The sequence below is a fragment of the Gossypium hirsutum genome, chromosome A09, assembly GCF_007990345.1.
Source record: "Gossypium hirsutum isolate 1008001.06 chromosome A09, Gossypium_hirsutum_v2.1, whole genome shotgun sequence".
Lineage (NCBI taxonomy): Eukaryota > Viridiplantae > Streptophyta > Magnoliopsida > Malvales > Malvaceae > Gossypium > Gossypium hirsutum.
The window spans coordinates 48,158,274-48,179,161 of NC_053432.1; the positions used below are offsets into that span (position 1 = coordinate 48,158,274).

The window sequence follows — 20,888 nt, forward strand, 5'->3', positions numbered from 1 at the left end:
AAGGCGGATGTATTGGGGAGTTTATTACTGCTTGAAGTATTTGGGATCTTTTAATTCTAATTCAATGCTATACCAAGTTCTATGTCAGCAGTTTGTAGGAATGGTCAGTTTTAAACTTACAGAATCAACAGGAGTGGCGCTTGGGAGATGTGGAGTGGCAAAGTCTTTTCAAGATTATTCTGTCGCACTTTTGGAATTGCAATCTTTTTATTTTTTAGGATGCTACTCGAAATGTGAATAAAATTATTAAGGTGTCGTATAGTTAGACAAAGCAATATACTTCTCTTAATAGAAACATTGCGACTACTTCTCAAGGTATAAACTTATGGCCGCATTTAGATGGAAATTGGGCATGTTTGAATATGGATGGGTCTGTAGTTTTGCTGCGGTGACAGGGGAATAGCAAAATCTCAAGATGGAGAGTGGATTCTGAGCCTTAACATATATTTAAAAAATTATTCTGTATTTGATATTGAATTGTGAGGCATTTTAGATGTCTTGGTTCTCTTAATTGATCGAGGATATGATAGCGTCTTAATCCAAACTGATAATTTTGAGGGAGTTTAAGTTATCTTGGAGAAGACTTCAAATGGTTCTAATTCTATTTTAATTACGAGAATTCATCAGTTGCTGACGTGTTTTAATCACTAGCACATTCGTCACATCTCTAGAAAGACTAACCAAAACACGGATAGACTGGTTAAACTAACTCACCATAAAACATACTATTTATGTTTGTACGAGATTTCCAGGAGGGAAAGGGTTAGATTTTGTAATTAATTTAAGTACATTTTCTTTAAAAAAGAAAACATAATTAACCAATTAAAAGCGCCAAAACCCACCATTCTCCAAAATCTGGAATCTTTATTTATTTATTTATTTTGATAGAATGGGTTCTGTATCTTTCACCTCAATCAATTCAATGCCCAAATATTCTCTTGCATTTTTTTCTATGAAAGTATTATTGCAATTGATTGAAGCATTGGATCAACTTTTTTCCAGCCAAGTATGAGATCTTTTTTTTACCTATTTAAATGTTTTAATCAATATTTTATTTTTATTTTTTAGTAATAGATTTATGGATATACAACAATTCCAGTTGATCGGGTACCGCCTATCATTTTCAAGTCAATCGAACTTAGGATGGAATTCGATAGTAAGTAAGAGGCATATGAGTACTACAATGATTATACTTGAGAAATTGGTTTTAGTATTCGAAGGGAATATGTGAACAAGAGTAAAAGGCATGGTTTCGTAACATCAAGAAAGTTAGCATGCATCAAAGAAGGTATTCGTGAACAAAAGAAACAAGATGCTTTGGGATAAATAATCATAGGAGAATGATGATTTTGTATGCTGCTTTATTGTATGATGAAACAGTTGATTCATTTGAATGGTTATTTAGAACATTTTTTAAAGCTAAGAGTGAGAAAAAGATAATATATATATATGCAGCAATGAGTAAAGTGTGGGATATTATGCTTGAGACATATGGAGTTCAAGAAAATAATTGGCTAAAAGGTATTATATCTTTAAATATAAAATTTTATTATTTATTATTTGAATGGTTTTACATGAAAATGTTGTTCATGTTTATAGGTATTTTTGAATTGAAAGAGAAATGGTTGATGGCATATGGAAGAGATACACTTTCAGCCAGACTGAGGTCAACACAATTGAGTGAAAGCTTTAAGAAGGATTTAAAGATGCATTTAAAGGTTGGTTTGGATGTAGTGTGATTCTTTAAGCATTGCGAAAATGCAGTGGTCGATAAACAATATAATGAACTGAAAGAAATATATCATTTGACTTAAAGGTTGCCTATTTTAAAGGTTGATATACATTTGTCTATACTTTAGCCATGTTTGAAAATTTCCCAAAATGAATGGGTGGAATCTTTACTTTTAGTGATTACTGAATGTAAAGCAGAAGGATTATTTCTCTTATACAAGGATAAAAAAAATTGAAAATAATTAAGAACATACACTGACTGCAATTCCTGAAAGAATGACAATTTCATGCAATTGTAAAAATTTTGAGTTTGGAGGAATAATTTGTAGCCATGCATTAAAATTTCGATGAATATGAGATAAAATGTCAATATATTTTGAAAAGGTGGGTCAAAGATCCAATGGGTGAAATAGATAGTGATAAGATTGAACAAGAAAGAGATCCCAAGTTGAAGGCCTATACTCGATATAGAGTTTTAAGCTCTACACTTGTTAAAATTGCAACAATGACTTGTGAGTCTAAATCTAGTTCTAAATTGGCTATCGAATATGCTAATGAACTTCTTGCAAATTTAAAGGAAATCTCAATGGAACATGCTCAAAGTGAGACTTAAATGCTTATAAAATCTACTAAAAAGGAAAAATTAGATGCAAGAAATAGTAACATTGTACGTGTTAGAGTTGTGTGACACGAATCCTTGTTAAAGAAATAATACAATGGTAAAACTATGAGATCTGTGTAGGGCTTAGGGCACAAGTAGAATCCGTATAGAACAACACTTTTTTTATTTAACATTGATTAGAATAAGGTTGAAACTTTAAATAGATGTAGTCGAAACTCCTCTTGTTCATTCAGTTTTCAACATTAGTGAATTTCTCCTTCTCTGCCTGTGGTTTTTTTCTCGAAAGGATTTTCACATAAAATCTGTGTGCTCTTATTTTTTTGTTCTTATTGCTTTGTGATCATTCTATATTTTCATTATCGTCGTTTAGTTTTAACAAACTGGTATCAGAGCTTTTCAGGTTGCTTGTCTCGATCACGATAATGGCAACAATAAAATATGATATTATGTTGTTGGATCGCATCACCAGATTCGCTTTTTAACAGGTAAAGATGCAGACAGTTCTTGTGCAGATGAATTTGGAAGATACTCTGTTAGGGTTAGATAAAATGCCTTCAACATTGATAGAGGAAGAGAAGAAACGAAAAGATCGAAAGGCTTTAACGCAATTACATCTGCATCTATCAAATGAAATTCTACAGGATGTGTTAAAGGAGAAGATTGTCGCTATATTATGGGCAAAGCTACAACATCTATGCGTGTCAAAAACCTTAACTAACAAGTAGCATATGAAGCAACGTCTTTATGCTCATCGTTTGGAGGAATATGTGTCTATGCACGAACACTTAACTGTGCTTAAAGAAATTCTCTTAGACTTAGAGGTCATGGAAGTTCAGTATGATAAAGAAGATTTAGGGTTAATTTTACTTTGTTCGTTGCTCTCGTCTTATTCAAACTATAGAGATACTATTTTATTTGGTCGTGAATCTCTCACAGTTGATGAAGTCTATGTTTCCTTAGCCTCTTATGATAAGATGAAGCATCTTGTAGCTAGATTCAACTCTTAGAGAGAGGGCCTCATTACTCGTGGGAGATAAGAATAAAATATTGATGATAATCATGGAAGGACACATGAACGAAATCCTCGCAGTAAATCTAAGGGTAGATCGAGATCTTTAAATAGAGGTAAAACCTATAACTTTTCTAAAAAGAAAGGGTGCATTAAGTCTAAGTGCTATAAGTTGCAGAATAAGATCAAAAGGGAGGAAGCGAATCAAAAAGGAAAATAACCAGAACAATCCGGATAAAGATAAAATAAAATAAGGGAAGTAGAAACGTTGGTAGGGATTAAGATAAAATAAAATAAAATACCAAAGAAAAAATGAATGTGATGACAATCCAAATTAAGAAAGACTAGTAAAGAAAAAGAGTAAAGAAAAAGAATGGGAAAAAGAAAAAGAAAGAAACATGATGTAATAGTAAGGAATGAAGATGGCGGCGAGAAATATGGGTGAGGGAAAAAGAAAAGTGAGGAGATTTTTTTTTAAACAAAAATAACCACTTACAGGTTATTTACTTGAAAAATGGAACAAATTTAACCCCACTAACAAATATTTGTTAAAGAGTTTAAACTAAATTTAAACTCATCCATAAATTTGATAAAAAAAGAATAAAATACTTTCACGTGCTCGCGAATGGGTTTAAACTCAAGGCTAAGAGTGCACAAAAGCTTAAGCACTGAACCAAATTAACTCACTTGTCAAAAACCAACAAATCAAAAACTTAAGATTTTGGGGTGTTACAATAGCAATGGCGAACTCCTAGTTGCTTCTGCCGACAACTCTAAAGTGAGCGATAAATAGATCATCGATTCTGATTGCACCTTCCATATAAGTCCCAATCGATATTGGTTTACAGCATATGAAACAACGTCTAAAGGTGTTTTGATGGGAAATAATACTTCATATAGAATAGCTGATATTGGCACGACCAAAATTAAAGTGTTTGATGGAATCATCAGAACACTTAATGGTGTACAACATGTATCAGAATTGAAAAGGAATTTGATTTCGTTTAGTACTCTTGATTCAAAATGGTACAAGTACACAACTAAAAGTGGGGTTATAAAGATCAGCAAGGGTTCTCTCATTGTGATGAAAGGGTAGAGAAAGGTTGCTAAGTTATATGTTTTGTAGGGTTTAATTGTTACTAGTGATGCAATCATCGTTTCCTTTTCCTTGTTAGATGATGATATTACTAGACTTTGGCATAAGTGTCTAGGGCATATAAGTGAGAATGGTACGGCAGAATTGAGCAAAAAAGGACTTCTTGATGGACAAGGCATTAGCAAACTGAAGTTCTATGTGCATTGCATTTTTGGGAAGCAAAAGAGAGTTCGATTCATCAGAGGAATCCGTAACACGAAGGGAACGCTGAATTATATTCATTCTGATCTTTGGGGACCATCTATAGTGCCTTTGAGAAGTGGCGCTAATTTTATGCTGATGATCATTGATGATTTTTCTAGAAAAGTTTAGAAAAGTAATGTGTTTTCCACGTTTAATGCTTGAAAAACTATTATCGAGAAGCAGACAAGAAAGCAGATAAAACACCTCCATAAAGATAATTGTTTGGCATTTTGTTCTAATGATATTAATGAGTTGTGCAAATCAGAAAGAAGCATGAGACACTTGACAGTTCGCCATGCTCCACAACAAAACGGTGTTGTAGAACAAGTGAATAGAATAATCATGAAAAAATTTCAATATATGTTTTCGAATGCTTGTTTACCAAAGTTGTTTTAGACTGAAACGGCCTCTACCGCATGTTTTCTCTGTCTATTGCGATTGAGAAAAAGACTCCACAAGAGGTATGGTCTGGTAATCCTGTTAATTATTCTGATTTGAAGATTTTTTGGTGTCATGCATATGCTCATGTTGATAATAGTAATTGGAGCCTAGATCTATTAAATTTGTTTTTCTTGGTTATTAAGTTGGTGTTAAAGGGTATAAGTTATGGTGTCCTGAAACGAGGAAAGTTGTAATTAGCATAGTTGTTATTTTTTATGAAATTATTATGTTGTCTAACTTATCTCTTAAAGACTCTTCCAATAAAGACCAGTAAAGTTCAAACGCACATGTGAAGTAGGTGGAAGGTACATAACTTAGTTTTTATGTTTGGAAGTGTTTGGTATGTATTTATGGTGTTCTCAACTTAGTTTTTATGTCATTTAAGTGTTTTATAGTGTAAGGTACATATAGGTATCAAAACAGGGTAGTTACACGGCTAATTTTTTAATTTGAGAGCCCAGGATTTGATACCGTTGCCTCAGGTATAGGTAAATATTTTGGTAGAATGCCAAATTATATAGTACAGAGACTTAGGTACCGATACATAAGCCCTTGGAAAGGGCCACTACCCTATTTCGAGCCTTTTCGACTCTCCGAGCTCTATATTTGGTCCTAGACACCTAGAAACCAATTATATAGTATTATAACATGGTTTTAAAGAACTACAAATTATTTTATTTATTTTCTTAAATTTTGTAATGATGTTATAAATTTAAGTTTTCAACTTGAATAATGAGTGAATGTCGTACAAGTTATTTCGACAATGTAGTGTGATATTTCATAGTCAGACCTGTTGTTTAGGTCGAGTATGAGGTGTTACAGTCTTCTAAACATCTATTTAAACATGAGATTACATAAAAATAGTTCAACAAACATGGGTTGAAACATCAACAATGTAACAATTAAAGTCCCAATAAGAATATCTCCCATTAAATCACTACATATATGATGAATAAAGAAAAATAAATAGCAAACTTTGGAATTGTTAGGAATTTGTTGTACACGATTTTTTTTATTTATTTAATAATTTCGTTAATATTTTAAATTTGTATTATGTTTTTATTCTATGTAGATCTTAGCGATGAAAGGAGATGCAGCATTAAAGACACCTACAATTAAATCTTCATCTAGATTTTGGCAATGTAGATCCTACTTTTGTAATGTAGTTTTTTAAAAATTATTGTAATTGGTTTTTTTATTTCATAAATTAAGATTTTTGTAACACAAAACTTAGTTTTTTAATAATAGTTTTTTAAGAAGGTCGACTTTCTTCGATAAGAAGTATAATTGAGTTTTTCACTAAATTAGGAGACATCTTTTTATATTTAAATATTAATTAATTTTAGTTAAAAAGTTTGTCGAATTGGATTAAGGTTAAATTATCAAGTCATTGGTTCGTTCAATTCAATTAAATAAATTATTAAAAATAAAGAAACTTAATTTAACCAATTTTTTTCTCTGTATTGATTCCCAAGTTAACTAGTTCAATGTCTTTTTCTAAACTAATATCCTGATTGTCGAAACCATTTTTTTTTCAAAATTTTAAATTAATAAAAAAACGGGGGGAATCGACTTTTGAAAATAAAACATGGAGTCGCCACCGATCTTTCTGTTTTGGTGTGATCGGATCACCTAAGGGTTTGGTTATTTTAATAAAACATTTTAGTTTACTAAAACAAAGATTTTGGTCTACGAACTTTTGAGAAAAACAGATTCGGGAGTCGGTTACGCATGAGGAAGGATTAGCACCCTCACTACGCCTAAAATTGGTACCAAATCGATTAAATACTGTCATTATGTCTAAGATTTAAAAATGTTTTTGAAATGTGGTTCCCTTTTTGATAATATTTGAATAACTCGAGTTGGTCATCAAAATTCTCTTGCTTAAGAGGAATATAGCACCACATCCAGCACGATAGGACATGATCCTTTATGCCCTCGAAAACATGACAAATTTTGAATTTCAAAAATTTATACGTTGAAAACCGCAAAAGGATGTCCAATTATTTAGTCCAACGAGAAAATCGAAACCCAGCATAGTAGGGCACGACTCCTCGAATTTCTAGATGTCAGACATTGCCTTTTTTTAGAATTTAGAGAGTATGAATGAAATTCTAAAGGAATCTTCGATCATTTTGGACAAACAGGAAGTAGCAACCCAGCACGATAGGGCACGATTCCCCGAATTGCCAAACATCGAATATTACCTTCGTTTTGAAGAGTTTTTAGAAAACATAAGTGAAATTCAAAAGGGACCTTTGATTATTTTGAACAAACGAGAAATTGCAACCCAGCACGTTAGGGCACGATTTCGCGAATTGTCAAATATAGAACATCGCCTTCATTTAAAGAATTTTTAAAGGACATGGGTGAAATTCTAAAATGACCTTCAATTACTTTGAGCAAACGAGAAATTGCAACCCAACACGTTAGGGCACGATTCCTCGAATTGCCAAATATTGAACATCGCCTTCGTTTTAAAGGATTTTTAGAATACATGAGTGAAATTTTGAAGGGATATTCGATTATTTTGAGCAAACGAGAAATTGCAACCCAGCACGTTAGGGCACAATTCCGCGAATTGCCAAATATCAAATCTCGCCTTCGTTTTGAAGAATTGTTAAACGAATAATTATAAAAATAGCTTAAAACATATTAATACGACTCGAAATAAGACGAAATTAATCATAAAAATTTGGATTTTATAAAACCACATTTCATAAACCAAGTGGAAAACGATGATATGGGGTAATATGTGTACGCATAAAATACGACAATGGAAGAGTGGAGGCAATACAATTTATTTAACCAACTAGCAAACACTTACAATTAAGTATAACTAACTTGGAAATATAGCTCAATTTCAATCATGCATGGAGAATAATTAACATGACAATATAAAACAATGAATAAATAAATAATGCAACGATAACATGCATGGCATAATGTAATATGACTACTACTAGATACACAAAACAAAATGCAAATCAAAGAAGTAATATTGTATAAAACTATTTTAAAATAACGACGAATAAATGGACACATAAAATGTAGGTTGACAAATTTGTATAAAAAAACTAGGGATAGATATATAATTTTTGAAATAGATATTTGAATCAAATTGCATGTAAAATATTTTAAACACAAATATATCTAAAAGGTTGACAAAGCATATGATAACTTAAATAATATATATAATATGAAGGAATAATAAAATATATGATAAGACATAATACACAAAATAGATTTACAAAACCGATATACATAAATAGCTTTTAAAAATAATTATTTGTAACAACATAAAAATACATACGAGCTTAAATTGATTTTATAATAAATTATATAATAGATTTAAGAACATGCTTATATACGAAGAAGACTATATGTATAAAATGTATAGGCTTAATAATGTATGTAAATCAAATATATGTACTAATATAAATAAGTATAAAAATATTTTAAGATTTATGAAACATATATACAAGACATATTAGAATAGCAAAAATATATGTTAGAATACATGGATTTAAGGAAGCATATGAATCAAACATATGTCTCAATATACGTATATATGTACAAAAAAGAATTTCTAAATGAGTGATGCAAAAAATAATTTTAAGAAACAAATTGATTTGGGTTAATGATACATATTGATAATACACATAAAAATGATGATATATGAAAGTGTATAAAACAAATAAACTGTAGGTAGAACGAATTAAAATATATACGTATACGTACACAACTTGAACAATGCAAGGTTAATAAAATAATCTATGGTAATATATTACAAGACGAATAATAAGTGAATTTTAAAAATATATAAAGAATAAAAACATGAGCTGGAATACAAAATAAATATATACTCAATTGTAGCGAAAATAAAACTGGAAGGATAATTTACGAAAAAAATAAAGCAATAAGGCAGATTTAAGGGTTAAAGCTTGATGCGTACAAATGTCCAAGGACTAAAGCGGAAATTGTCCCCAAATTAAGATGCACAGCATTTAACCGTTCGTTAAATTAAAACTATGTACAAATCTTAGGGACAAATAAAAAAAACGGAAGAAAACAAGAGGATTCAATCGAATGATAGCACGAATAGGAAGGACTTATCCCGAAAGTTCCCCTCACAGGCCCAAAGCACGCGGATCTGGCCACGTCTGGGTCGGGTCACTGGGTGAAGGCCACCATACGACGTCGTATTTAGACCATTCAAATTGGTCAAAATGGCGCTGTTTCCATTCCTTTATATGGGCTAAATCAGCTGAATCAACATGGCTCCCTTTTGTTTGTTTTTCAAATCCCTAGTCCCCTTTTTCTAGTTGTCGAATCATCTTCACCAGATGCTCCCCGAACCTGGAGAAATTTCAGCCCCAAAACCTTTCTCAACTTCTATTTCAACGAAGAAAGGAGAAGAGATCCATGGCCTGTTTACACGGTAAGTTTCTTTCTTCCTCTTCGTTTCTCTTTTTTTTTTTTAAGAAACAAAGCTATATGCCACCATAAATTCAAGAAAATGAATCGAAAAAAAACACAAACTTAAACTGGAAATTACCTCTCGATCTTGATTGATTTCACTCTATTTGATTAATATGCATATATTGTGTATAATATCCGTAAAAAAAAAGAGAGTTACAATCAAAATCCACGGGGCTTATATAGCCGAGAGAAGAGAAAACAAAAATAAATTACATTTTTTTTTGCTATTTTCTTGCGTCAGTTGTTTTCTTTTGTCTGCTGTGCAGGTATGGGTTCTGTGCTGGCGTATGGAGACGCCGGCGTGGCTGCTGGAGGGTACGGAGGCTGGGGCTGCTGGTCGTACGGTGCGAGGGCTGGGGCGCGCGTGGGGAGCTGAGCGGCGCCTAGGGTTTTCCTTCCCTCCTTTGGCGGAAAAATGTTTAGGATAATCGGGCTAGTTGGGCTTTAGGGCATTTGGGTCTAGGTTTGGGCTTGTAATAAGTTTGGGCTAGGGTATTAGTTATTGGGTCATGTAATTGGGCTTTAATGATAGACTATTAGTTTGGTTTTATTCTTTGGACTTTTGGTTATAATTTGGTATTTATTTTGAGTTTTGGTTCTAATGTGGGCCCGGACAAATTGGCCCGTTTACACTGATTAGTTCTCAAATCAGCCAGTTTAATCAATTGGTCCGATCAAATTCAAACAATCATACTTTTAACTAAAACCTATTAAGTTTTTTTTTGGTAAAAGTTGTTTTTAATTTTTTGGTAAATTTAATTAAAATTTTAAATTTATTAATTGTTTCATTATTTTTAGAGAATATGCATCATATAATTAGATTTTAAGACTGAAAAAATTGAATACATACAATAGAAAATCCAATTGTATGGAGATTCATATCATAGACAATATAAGAAGAATCTGAAGAGCGGAGATGTGCAATATGTTCTTGAATTCGTATATAACTAACAAATGGACTGCTCAAACCAAGTAAAATAATTAGCTTTAAGGGTAAATTACATCCATCATCCTTAAACTTTGCTTAAGATTACGTTTTAATCATTTAATTTTTTTTATTTACGTGATTGTCATTAGTGTTATCTAATTATTATATTTTTTCCACTTATTTATTATCTCTCGTTAAGATGATGACATGATACATTAATTAAAATGGCTAATAACCAATTTAGTCCTTAAAATATAAATGAAATATTATTTTGATGTTTTTAAATATTTTCTTAATGATTATTCTGAAAAATTAAAAATCTTATAAGTATAAAAAGTATTATAAAAATTATAAAAATAAATAAATAATTCATATTAATATTAAATAAAATAAAATTAAAAACCATCTCCTGTTAAGGTTTACAATAAAAGAAGAGAGAGAAGTATATTCTGACTTGCCTATTTCTCAATCAATGATATGGTATTTTATACATTTACACCAGCTAACAGCTAACCATACTAACTGAAGATGTTACTGTTGTAGGCCAATTTTAACCCATTTACATCAAAACCCAATTTAACCTTACCTAACCCACCAAAATTAAACCCAAAATCTTAACTACTCAAAGCCCAATTTACATCAAAACCCCAATGGCCCAAACCCTAAGCCCAAATCAAAATAAAAAAATCCTAGCCCACAACCTAAACTTTTCTCAACTAAATCCTAGCCTTTGCCACCACCAATTCCAATAGCCACACTTGCTCCACCACCTACTCCACTAGCCGCACTTGCTCCACCACCTACTCCATTAGCCACACTTGCTCCACCACCACTTGTACCTACAAATGAAGACATAAACAATAAAAAATATTTGGTAAATGGCTATATAAGCCTTCTCATATTTTGTATTTAGGGGAGGAAGAAGTTTTGGGGGAGAAAGTTATTGTAAAAGATTTTTGAGAGGTTTTTTTAGAGTAATCAAGGAGAAGAGTTATTGTAAAGGCTAGTTTTTGGAGAGGCTAGTTTTTTTTTTGGAGATTAATCAAATATCAAAGCAAAAGAGGTTTCTTGGTTTATTCTCGTTTTAAGTTTTTTGTTTGCTTATTGTTTTCCTTTCAGTTTTATTTTGTTTCTTTTATACGAAAGTAAAAATAAAAGGAGGAAGCTTTTCCATTTTTACCGAAAAAGTTTTTTTTGAGGTCCGGCTGCCGTGTACGGTGGCACTGACGGTGGCCGGCGGCGGTCCGGTGACCGGACGGTGGCCGGCCTTGTGGCCAGAAATCACCCACTCTCTCATTTTTTTTGTTATTATTATATTTTTTAATATTATATTATATATATTCTTTTAATATATTAGGTATATTCTAAATTCTATATTACGTATATATATTATACTATTTTATGTATATATCTTTAATACTATATTATTTACATTTTTTTTCTACATGTTATCTTATGTATATATTTTAATTATATTATGTATGTATTTTTTACACTATATTATGTACATATTTTTTTATATCTATTTCATACATATGTATATATTATATATATCTTAACATTACTAGTTATATTTTCACTATTTTATGTATATACTTCAAACACTATATATAGTATATTTCTAACACTATTACTATTTATAAATATATATATATTTTACGTACATACTCTTAATATCTTTATTATGTATATATTCGTTGTTTTTATTTCACATTGGATACTATTATTACGTTTAATATATCGCATGCATTGTTATTGTTTTAATATTGTTGTCATATTTATTATTTGTTTCAATGTATTTCCAACTCGTTTATTTTTGTCTCCCGCCTATTTTATATCATTCTGTTGTTCATTACTTTAAAGATTTTTATTCATGTTTTTACTAATTTCAATAAATAAGGCAATGTTTCGCATTTTGGAACATCGAAGAATTGTGCCCTAACTTACGGGGTTTCAGTTCTCTTGTTGGTTCTAAATAGCTAAATATCCTTTTGAGTTTTGAAATGCACGGATTTCCAATTTAAATTAAAAGACGACCTTGTGCTCGGGAATTCATGGTATTGTGTCCTAACTTACGGGATGTGATACTCCGATATCTCGAGATAAGAAATCTTTAAACAAATCGATTAAAGCTAATTCAAGAATTTTAAAATCAATATTAATAGAAAAGATTGTATTTCAAGTCCCTTCCCGATTTTTAATTTTTGAAATTAAGACACTAACTAATCATTTCGATACCAATTTTTTGGGCGTGTCGAGGGTGCTAATCCTTCCTCGCACGTAACCGACTCCCGAACTCATTCTCTCAAGTTTCGTAGACCAAAGGCCCTGTTTTAGTAAACTAAAATTGATTTATTAAAACAAAGGTGATCCGATCACACCTAATAAAAGATTGGTGGTGACTCCCGTTTTAATTTTCACTTTCAAACAATCCCCGTTTTCAAAAGAATGGTTTCGACAGCTTGGCGACTCCACTGGGGACCTCGAGATTCGAGCCTTAAATTGATTATTTTTTGTCTTTTGTCAAAAATCGAAAATCGATTTTAAATTTACTGCATTGCATGTTGTCTGTTATTTTCGCGACTCTCTTCATAATATGCTTGCTTTAAGTGGTTTAATTCTTTGAGGTATCTTTGCATATCGCATCGCATTATTGGTCAATTTCACCCTCTTAAATGGAAGTGGAAAACTACTCCTTCGTGAGGTCTTCACCTCCGTATAGGATAGTGGATCGCTTTCGGGATACATCCATACCTGCGTCTTCGTGGGGTTTTCACCTCCGTATAGCCGTAGGGAAATGTATTCCCCTGAATCGAACTCGGTCTGTATGAACCTATAATGGGTGAGGATCGAGGAATCTGCTGGTTCAGGTACCTTTACTTTAGAACCAAACTACATGTAATGAGCCCTAGGAGCCTACCCTAGGTAGAACCACACCAAACCCTAGTGGTTACCTGATTAGGTGCTTATGTACTCACTATTTGCTTTGAATTCTATTCTTTGTATATAATACTAACTTGTTGTATTTTGATCATTTTCGCATGACATTTCATCATAAAAGGGTGTTGATTTACATTCGGTTACTAATTAGAAGAGTTTAGCATGGAAAAAGGATTCCTTGATAGAATGGAGGATAATGCGGCCGTCCGAGTGTGGTCTGAGAGAACGTAACAAGAGAAAGGAGATAGTTTGACCGAGGGATATGAATCGGAGTTGTGGGATTTCACTCGCATCAGTGTGACTCAGAACGACCTCCAAGAGTTAAGGGATATATGGAATAGTTGGAATGGCGAAGTCAAACAACTCTTTTACTGTAACTACGGCGACCTACCCTATTTGCTCGATGTAAAGGTGGACAAGTACTTGTTCCGGGCCCTCGCCCAATTTTGGAACCCCGCTTACAGTTGCTTCACTTTCGGAGGAGTTGATTTAGTACCTACGGTGGAGGAATACATGGCGTTACTTAATTGCCCGAAGATTCAGGCCGATAGGGCCTATTCAAGACCTGTTAATGTCCCTCCCTTTTTGAAGAAATTGATGAATATCACGAGGATGAGCGAGCAATGGGTTGCGACCAGCATCACGCAAAAAGGGGATAGTAAATGTATTCCTTGGAGGAATTTGAGGGATTTTATTCTTGCGCACCCGGATTCGAAGAAAAGGGTTGATATTTTTGCCTTAAGTCTCTACGGTTTGATCGTCTTTCCTAAAGCACTTGGACACATAGATGAAGCCGTCTCATATTTATTTGATCGACTTGATAAAGGTAACACACCCGTCCCGGCAATCCTAGCAGAAACTTTCCGATCCTTGAATACATGCCGAAGAGCGGGCGAGGGAAGATTTATTGGTTGCGCACAGCTTCTTTTGCCTTGGTTTCACAGTTATTTTTGGAAAGTGGAGAAGGTCTCCTATCGGGTATTCTCTAAGGATTATTCCCCATTAAGAGAATTAGTGGCCACATCGAGGCGGGACAACATCTCCGAAGAGAGGTGGATAACTATTCTCCAAAATTTACGGACCGAAGACGTTGAATGGAGGGCTCCGTGGTTGATTCCTGACGAGATCTTATATAGGTGCGGTGATTTTGACTGGGTCCCTCTGGCTGGAATATGGGGAGCCATTGGATACGCTCCACTGATGGTGTTAAGGCAGTATCGATCAAGGCAGTTTATACCGGTGACACAAGGGTTGGCACAATGTGAGTTCCCCTATAAAGACAACAATTATAAAAAGAGGGTTCGCGAGATATCAGATGCATGGAACCAAACTCGAAGAATGAAAGGATTCACTGCAGGCCCGATGACGACCCCCGAGTATGAATGGTGGTGGGGTAGGAGAGTCAACGACAAAATCCCTAGGCAGAATCAAGGGAACATACAACCGATAGAGGAGCATTTACGGGTCATCCCATCCGAGTTAGAGATCATTAAGCAAGATTTTGATAAAAGAAACTCGGAGTTGAGGAAGAAGATAGAGCAGCTAGAAGAAGATAAAATGAAGTTGGGGTTGACGTCGATATCCACAAACTAGAGGCCTAGAAGTTAAGGAAAAGAAAGAACAAGGCCGAGAAAGATTTAGATAGTCTGAAAACCGATTACAAGAAGCTTCGTATAACAATAAAAACTATCGGATTAGGTAAAACGTCGGAGCAATGGCGTTAAGAGATTAAAGAGGAAAAGACTAGAGCCGACCATTGGGAGAAAAGATTTCAAGATGCCCGAGTATGAGAGGACACTCTGAAGAAGAGTTTGTTAGAAACCCAAAACGAAAAGGAGAAGTTACGAGCTCGGGTGGCTGAATTGGAAAGATTACTTCAGCAACATCGTAGCCATAATTCGATAATTAAGCTAAAGGCTAGTCTGAGCAGGATTGAAGAGTTGAAAGGGAAAATAGAAGAACTCGAGACCGCACTGCGAGATAGCAAAATTCGAGTGGAACTTCTTGAGACAAACAACGACCATTACAGAGAACAACTTCACCACTCTCAAAACCAGATTAGAGATAGAGACTATGTCATGGGCGAAGCTATAGCTCAGGTTCGGGAGATAGCTGATCACTTGTAAATCTTGGCAGTTCAGGCTGATATATTGAGCTTAAAGTACGAGTCTGAATCAGACCGAGGCTGAAGCTTAGCTTGGCTTCTTAAGAAAGTTAAGACTTTGGGCATTAGAGCGAAGTCGTATATGTAATCATCTGTTCTATGTAAAGAAATTTTTCTTCTAGTGAAGTTCTTCTAATGAAATTGAATTGGAATCAACGCCTCTTTTTGCATCCATTCATCCATTCATTGCATATATATATCCCATAATCATTCGCTAAGGTTAGAATCATATAATTCGCAGTTGCAACACTTCAAATCTGGAACCACGCCATTCGTATAAAACGCGTCGACAAGCTAGAGCAATGGAGGCTGAGTTCAATGAAAGAATCGAAAGGATGGAAAGAGTCTAGAAGGAATTACAAGAACAACTGGCTAAGTCACAGCAATAAAAGAGGGATTTGATAGTAAGATCTCGAGAGGAATCACTTGAACAAAAGGATCTAATGGCTAGAATGATGGAGATGATATCAGTTTTGGTCAAAGGAAAAGGACCAATGCAGAACCCCGACAGTATGGAACCTCAATCAAGAATTAATCATGACCAGGATCCACTCTATCCCCCAGGATTCACTCCACCACATGCCCACGTAGCACAAAGAGGGTATACTCAAGGGGAATCCACAGGCTTGGAACAACGACCTATGCCATTTGCTCATCTAGGGCAAGGAACATTTATGTCAAATCCCGGAGCAACCTCTACCAATCCTGTAGTTCTAGATTTAGATGATCCAGTCGAAATAGCCAAGTTGAAAATAGATGATCACGATGCTCAAGAGAAGTATAGGAATTTGGAAGAAAGACTCAAGGCAATAGAAGGCACTGAAGTCTTCTCGGTACTAGGTGCTAAAGAACTCAGTTTGGTACCTGACCTAATCCTGCCTCCGAAGTTCAAGGTGCTTGATTTCGAAAAGTACGATGGGACAAGATGTCTAAAAGCACATCTTGTCATGTTTTGCCGAAAAATAACCGGTTACGTGAACGAAGATAAGCTACTTGTATATTGTTTTCAAGACAGTCTAGTAGGATTGGCTCTTCGGTGGTACAACCAGCTTAGTAAGGAAAGGATCCGTCTTGGAAAGACTTGGCGTCAGCATTCTGTGAGCAGTATAAGCATGTATCAGATATGGTGCCTGATCGGATAACTTTACAAATGATGGAGAAAAAGCCGTCAGAAACTTTTAGACAGTACGCACAGAGATGGAGGGACGTCTCAGCCCAAGTGGAATCCCCACTAACGAAAACGGAGATAACCGTCCTTTTTATCAACACCTTAAAGATGCCGTTTTATGACAAACTAGTGGGAAGCACCACGAAGGACTTCAAGGATATTGTAATATCCGGTGAGCTTATAGAGAACGCCGTCAAGAGCGGTAGAATGGAAGGTCAAGAAAGTTCAAGAAGGGTAGCACCCATGAAGGAGAAAGAACCAGAAGCCCACATGGTGGGAATGGGAAGTCGTTATGCCCCTAATCCATATCCAATCCAACCCCGACCTTGAAGTTATCCACCTCTAAATTTCTATTATCCCCCTCAAACCCCTTACTACCAAGCACCAACTCCTTCCTACCCCATATACGCCACGAACAACCAAAGACCCGTTACCACATTCCCACAAAACATGGTACCCGCTCAAAACCAGCCCAGAAATGAACCAAGACCAGCAAGGCCTAATTCTGAGAGACCACAATTTACTCCTATCCCTGTGTCGTATGGGGAATTGTACCCAAAACTTTTGGAGAAACAGCTGATTTCTCCCTATTACATGGCACTCCTTAAACCTCCATACCCAAAGTGGTACGATCCAAACGCTAGTTGTGCATACCACGCGGGGAACCAGGGGCATTCCACGGAGAATTGCCTAGCCTTTAAGAGGAGAGTTCAAGGACTTATTGACGCGGGTATCCTACGGTTCAATAGTGCCAGTAACGCAACTGGGAACCCGTTCCCTAACCATGCTGAAGGGAATGTGAGCACAGTGGGGAAAGAGGACGAATGGAAAGTCAGAAGATGTGTTTCAGAAATAAGGACGCCTCTGCAGAAAATCTAGGAGGTACTGGTTAAGAAAGGATTGCTTTGTCACCCCGATAGAATTCTCGGAGAAGAAGGTCAAAGTTTTTGCAATTTCCATGGAATACATTCAGTCGTGTGAGGAATTTAAAAGGTTGCTTCAAGACCGGATGGATAATAAGGAGATTAAGGTCCTTAACAAGAGGGAAAAGACCAACGAAAGAGAAGTATGCACCTCTGACAACCAGTCATCAAGTCTCCTTTATAGCGCGGATCGACCGTTAATAATTTATTACGACACGACGAAAGAGCCGATGAAACCAAAAATGATAATCGAAGTACCGTCTCCTTTTCCATACAAGGACGACAAAGCCGTACCATAGAAATATGACATCAATATCGTTACATCGGAAGATGAAAAGCTCAAAGCCATAACTGGAGATGTTGGAGAGGTAGGTCATTTTACCCGAAGTGGAAGATGTTATTCGAAAGAGGTCGAACCAGTGAAGAAGAACAGTGACTGGAAGCAACAAGAGAAAGCAGTAATGCATGAGGCCGAAGTCGAGCAAGAAATTCCACCTGTGCAAGAAACTAAAAAACTTGTGGATGAGGAGGAAGCACAGGAATTCTTGAAATTTATCAAACACAGTGAATACAATGTGGTGGAACAATTGAATAAGCAACCAGCACGAATCTCGATTTTATCTCTGCTGCTAAATTCGGAGTCACACCGAAACATTTTGCTTAAGGTGTTGAATCAAGCTTACGTGGCAAACAATATATCCGTGGAGAAGCTAGACAGATGGGTGAACAACTTGAATGTGGATAATTTCATTTCTTTTAGTGATGACGAAATACCACCCAATGGTAGAGGCTCCGTGAAAGCACTACATGTTACGACTCGTTGCAAGGGCTACATAATACCGAATGTGCTTATCGATAATGGCTCGGTACTCAATGTCATGCCTTTGGCCACGCTTTCCAGAATTCCAATAGATCTGTCCTATTTAAGGCCCTGTCATTCAACGGTAAGGGCATTCGATGGGACAAGGCGTGAAGTTATGGGAAAGATTGATATCCCTTTAGAAGTGGACCCTTACATTTACAATGTCGAGTTCCAAGTCATGGACATCACACCCTCGTATAACTGCCTTCTGGAAAGGCCCTGGATCCATTCTGCTGGAGCAGTTCCATCCTTTCTCCATCAAAAAGTAAAGTTCATCATGGATGGTTGTTTGGTCACTGTCGAGGGAGAAGAAGACATTATCGCATCTATCTCTACTGATGCGTCATATCTTGAAGTAAGCAAAGACGCCGTGGAATGTTCCTTCCGATCCCTTGAATTTGTCAATGCCACTTTTGCCACTGAGGGAAATAGAATTTCAGTGCCAAAACTGTCGAGAAATACCAGAATGGGTGTCAAGCTGACTGTAGGAAGGGGAGCTCGAGTGAGAAGAGGTTTAGGGAGATATCTGCAAGGAATAGTCAGGGCCCTAAAGCCAGTACGCCACAAGGCTTGATACGGTTTAGGGTTCCAGCCGTACATGCATCAAAGAAGAAAGCAGTGGAAGAAAGATTAGAAAAGAAGGATCGCGAGAACATTAGGCCGAGAACCAGAATGGGAGCCCATGGAATTCCTTCATTTGTCAAGAACATTTACGTCTGCGGGAATGATATACCCAGGGCAGTATAGTGCACAAAGCATAATGTTAATGATTGAAGAGGGTTTTTCAGAATATCAATATAAATGTCATTGACAAAAGAGCTGACGCGAGTAAAGACGTCTCAAAGATACGCCCTTGTCCCCCGGGTTTCATGTTGAACAATTGGACTGCAGAGGATCTTCTTGTAGTTTATAAGTCTTCAGAGTAATGCTCAAACGTTAACATTCTGTTATGTCCTTAGATATAATAGAATTCTTTTGTAAGAGCTTGCATTCGCTCTTTATCATTTAAATGAATATTAATGAAGATGCATTTTGTCACGATTTTTCGCATTATCACTAATTCCATAATCATTTCATAGCCAATCCTCACATTTGCCTCATGCCATGCCATAACATTTTGTTTGTTGGTTCCAATACTTGGATGCCCCTCTATAGTCTCCTTTTTCATTCAACTTTCAGGTGCTCAGATGTCAACAGCATGAACAAACCCGTTACAAGTCCTGAAATCGATTTTGAGAAGGCTGTTTGTTTAGGAGAATTCGAAGCTGAAGAAAATGCTGAAGACTATGTCTCGTCTCCTGACTTGCTAAGAATGGTGGAACAAGAGGATAAACAAATTTTGCCTCATCAAGAATCTGTTGAAATAATAAATTTAGGAACTGAAGAAATGAAGCAAGAAGTGAAGATTGGGACCTCTATTTCAGGGAGCACCAGGCATAATTTGATTGCTTTGCTCCGCGAGTATAAAGATGTATTTGCATGGTCATATCAAGAAATGCCAGGATTGGATGAAGATGTAGTGGTTCATAAGCTCCCGTTAAAACCAGAATGCAAACCCATTCAGCAAAAGCTAAGACGGATGTGACCTGAGATGCTGTTAAAGATAAAAGAAGAGGTCAAAAAGCAATTCGACGCGGGTTTCTTACAAGCTTCCAAATATCCAGAATAGGTGGCTAACATAGTCCCGGTGCCAAAGAAGGACGGCAAAGTACGAATGTGCGTGGATTATCGTGATCTGAATCGAGCAAGTCCTAAAGATAATTTTCCCTTACCGCACTGATACGTTGGTAGATAACACAGTAAAACATTCATTGTTTTCTTTTATGGATGGATTCTCGGGGTATAATCAGATCAAAATGGCCCTAAGGATATGGACAAAACTACCTTCATAATAATGTGGGGAACATTCTGCTACAAGGTGATGCCATTTGGGCTAAAAAATGCTGGGGCAACATATCAGAGGGCTATGGTGACGTTATTCCATGACATGATGCATAAAAAATAGAGGTCTATGTCGATGATATGATTGCTAAATCCTGAGGGGAAGAAGAGCATGTAGTGAACCTGAAGAAGTTCTTCGACAGACTGAGAAAGTTCCAGCTAAAGCTCAATCCGGCCAAATGTACGTTTGGGGCTACCTCAGGAAAATTGCTTGGCTTCATTGTCAGCGAGAGAGGCATTGAAGTTTATCCAGATAAAATAAAAGCCATTCAGGAGTTACCACCTCCGCGCACGCAAAAGGAAGTTAGAGGATTTTTAGGGAGATTAAACTACATTGC

At 35.6% G+C, this 20,888-nt stretch overlaps 1 protein-coding gene across 1 annotated transcript; it reads left to right on the forward strand.

The window, feature by feature from the left end:
* The first annotated feature begins 1,457 nt into the window (after positions 1 to 1,457).
* Positions 1,458 to 10,174, forward strand: LOC107889965 (uncharacterized). The gene is made up of 4 exons (XM_016814497.2): positions 1,458 to 1,521; positions 1,600 to 1,718; positions 9,353 to 9,583; positions 9,891 to 10,174. Exons 1-4 carry the CDS (start codon positions 1,458 to 1,460, stop codon positions 10,050 to 10,052), a joined length of 576 nt encoding a protein of 191 aa, XP_016669986.1. The 3' UTR covers positions 10,053 to 10,174.
* The last annotated feature ends 10,714 nt before the right edge of the window (positions 10,175 to 20,888 follow it).

What these genes read in the sequence shown, in the direction of transcription:
- LOC107889965 (XM_016814497.2), top strand. Translation starts at nt 1,458, where the DNA reads ATGAGTAAAGTGTGGGATATTATGCTTGAGACATATGGAGTTCAAGAA. An exon ending in AGAAAATAATTGGCTAAAAG is followed by an intron (nt 1,522 to 1,599) that starts GTATTATATCTT and finishes TCATGTTTATAG; the next exon opens with GTATTTTTGAATTGAAAGAG. An exon ending in ATCCATGGCCTGTTTACACG is followed by an intron (nt 9,584 to 9,890) that starts GTAAGTTTCTTT and finishes TCTGCTGTGCAG; the next exon opens with GTATGGGTTCTGTGCTGGCG.